We start from the raw sequence: 2,932 nt of genomic DNA on the forward strand, positions 1-2,932 counted from the left end.
ATATCAATAAGGACTTGTGATCTACAATACATGTATAATAAAAATATTTTAATATAAAATCAAATAATTCATGTTGGTTTTACATGGTTAGCCAATGCTGATTATTGACTCTTATTGTTTTTGAAGTATTCAATTATCAACAATATTTTTAACCATTTTTAAAAATGGAAGTTATAATTTGATTTTTAAATAATAGTACATGTCTGGAATTTAATTTTAAAATGAATAATAATATAAAAATTAAACAAAGTGCAATTAAACATGAAATTTTGTTTTTATGATTTATGTTTGGTATTGACTTGGTATCCAACAAGTACTCCATCTTTAAGATAATCACATTGCATAGGCAATTTCATATTTATTTTTTTTTCAACTACAAAGTGTATTAAATGATATTTTTATATATATTTATATTTGTTTCATGTGCGGTTAACCCAAATAATGCTGGTCCAGAAGAAAACATTGAACTACCTGAAAATCTTATCACGATTATACATAAACATCTTCGTGAATCGTATGAATTAATCAAACATTTAAGGGGTCTTCGTAGTGACACGGTTGGATATTTACATTTATATGGAGAGGGAATGACCAAAGTAGTCGACGAAATGCAAACACTGGAAGACCAAATTGTTAAAATACTTGAAAAAATGTTGAATACAAAACATACAACAAAAAAAGAATTTGAACAAATTTGTCTGTTACTTTCAAAGACTTATAATTTACATGATGTTCATAATGGTTATGGAAAATACATCCTTTTACTAAAAAGTAACATGGAGTCAATTGCAAAAACAACAAAAATAGACACCAGAATGAAAAGTCGACTCAATTTGTACCTTATGTTTGATTTCAAGGTGTTTCTTTATCGTCACGAATTGTTGCTTAAGTTGTCATCTTTTATTGGCTTATTGAAAAGTCCACACTTTCTCAAAGCACAAAATTTGGTTATCGCTTTGGCAGAGACGTTAAGACGATATCCAGGTGTTGAAAGATCACAAACACAACAACGAGAAGAAAATTTAATTCCAAAGGTGCAACAACCAGAAAAGATAGAAGATCCAAATGAAAAAAGACATCTTTTGATGAGAAGTAGTTCAACTGGTGAATTACTTGAAAAAGAGCGTCACAAAGAAAGTTTAAGAAGAAGTTTATCAGAACCAACGACAAGTTCACAAGCATCAAAAATAGCTAAAGAGTTTAAACCGAGTAAACAAAGTGGCCAAGAAAAAGAGCAAAAAGAAAAGGCAGCTCCAACAAAGTTGGAATTGGAAAAGAAGAAAGACATCGAGATACCAAAAGATTTAATGAAAGTAATAAAAGAAACTATGGAGTGTTTGGAAGAGATGATTAAAAACCTTAAATCGCTTAAATCATTCTCATTCCAAAACCAAAACCTTTTTTCATCACAATTTTGGGCTTCGGCAGGTATAATGGAAATGCAAATTGACGACTTGAGACATTTGTTGATAATTGTAGAGAAGAGAAATCATATTAATAAAGAAATGATGGAAGATTGGATGACTAACATGGCCAACTACTTTAATCTTCAAAATTTGAAAGCTGGGTTTGGAAATTACCTTTTTTATGTTTCAAGAAATGTTGAAAATGTTAAAAAAAGATATTTTGGAAATAAAGAAATGTTGAAAAATATAATGAAAGTGTTGTTGTTTAATGATGATTGCATCGAACATCTTTTAGAACTCGTCAATAAAATGGCTACTTTGCTTCAAATGAACAAAGATGATGCGTTTGTCAAAGGAAGACATCATTTAGTAGAACTTTTGAAAAGAATTAAAGCTGAGAAAACACTCCAAATATCAAAATCACCTTCTGTTAGTCAAAGCGGTGTTTTGGCAACAGGAAGTAAAAGTTCTCCAACAACAGAGAAAAAATGAAGTAAAATGAAGTAAATGTTATTAACAAAAATCACTAAAAATTTATTTTAATCAATGTTAGATATTTGTTCATTATTTTATAATATAATTCCCAAAAATGCAGAAATTTCAAAATTATTTGTAAGTATTGAAAACCTACATTAACAATTACCACCACCTTTACCAAAATAAATATTTGCCGCAAGTGTTTTTTAAAGGAAGTCCACTTTTCAGCCACTGTTTGTGCGTCCCCATGTCACCCACTTTCCTTGTCCGTACTGTGTGGACGCGGATGTGGTTCCCCCGCTTGCGGGGGGGTTCAGGGGGATCCGCGCCAAGGGAGGACTTGGAAAGTAGGTGAAACGGTGCACAAACAAACTGTTTGAGTGCGGTTTTTAGAGCCTTCTTTTCAATGCTCCGTCTCACTTGGTTTCACTAACTCGAGGTGAATTTTCGGCATTTCTTGATTTCGGGAACCAGACATAATATCTTCCCAGTTTCCTATTTACTATAATTTTAATTAAAATATTATTCGAAATAGAAAAAATAAATCTATTTTAAGAGGTGGTGGTGGTGGTCAATGTAGGTCCCGTTTTTAATTGTACAAAAGTTATTATTTAATAATATTAATTATTATTTTTATTAAAATAATACTATATATTATATATACAGTAATGGAAAAAACCTGTCGTGAAAACCTAAAATTATAGTAAATTAATGGTATATACCTATAAGATATAGTAAAATATTCGATTTATTGCTTTTATTTGATTGGTTAATAAAAAAAATTACAAAAATAATTCTGCAATTTTAAATGACAAATTCTATAAAAATAATTTTATTATAGCGAAAATATAGATCTTTCCCAGTCACAACAGGTTTTTTTCCATTACTGTATGTATGGTTATTTTTAAATTAAATAATTCAATAAAAACTAGAGTCATTCTCTAAATGTTGTTACTTTTGCAAAAAATACACAAAAAATCTTTAAAAAAATGGGAATTAGGTAATAAATCATAAAAACGGTAAAAAACTGAAACAATGATTTTCTGGCG

General features: G+C 29.4%; 1 protein-coding gene across 1 annotated transcript; it reads left to right on the forward strand.

The window, feature by feature from the left end:
- Nucleotides 1-776: 776 nt before the first annotated feature.
- EIN_529960 (hypothetical protein) lies at nt 777-1,898 on the forward strand (the record flags this gene model as incomplete). The annotated part of the gene is made up of 1 exon (XM_004255429.1): nt 777-1,898. One exon carries the CDS (start codon nt 777-779, stop codon nt 1,896-1,898), a length of 1,122 nt encoding a protein of 373 aa, XP_004255477.1.
- Nucleotides 1,899-2,932: the final 1,034 nt, after the last annotated feature.

Source organism: Entamoeba invadens (assembly GCF_000330505.1).
Source record: "Entamoeba invadens IP1 unplaced genomic scaffold scaff_1105074725335, whole genome shotgun sequence".
Lineage (NCBI taxonomy): Eukaryota > Evosea > Mastigamoebida > Endamoebidae > Entamoeba > Entamoeba invadens.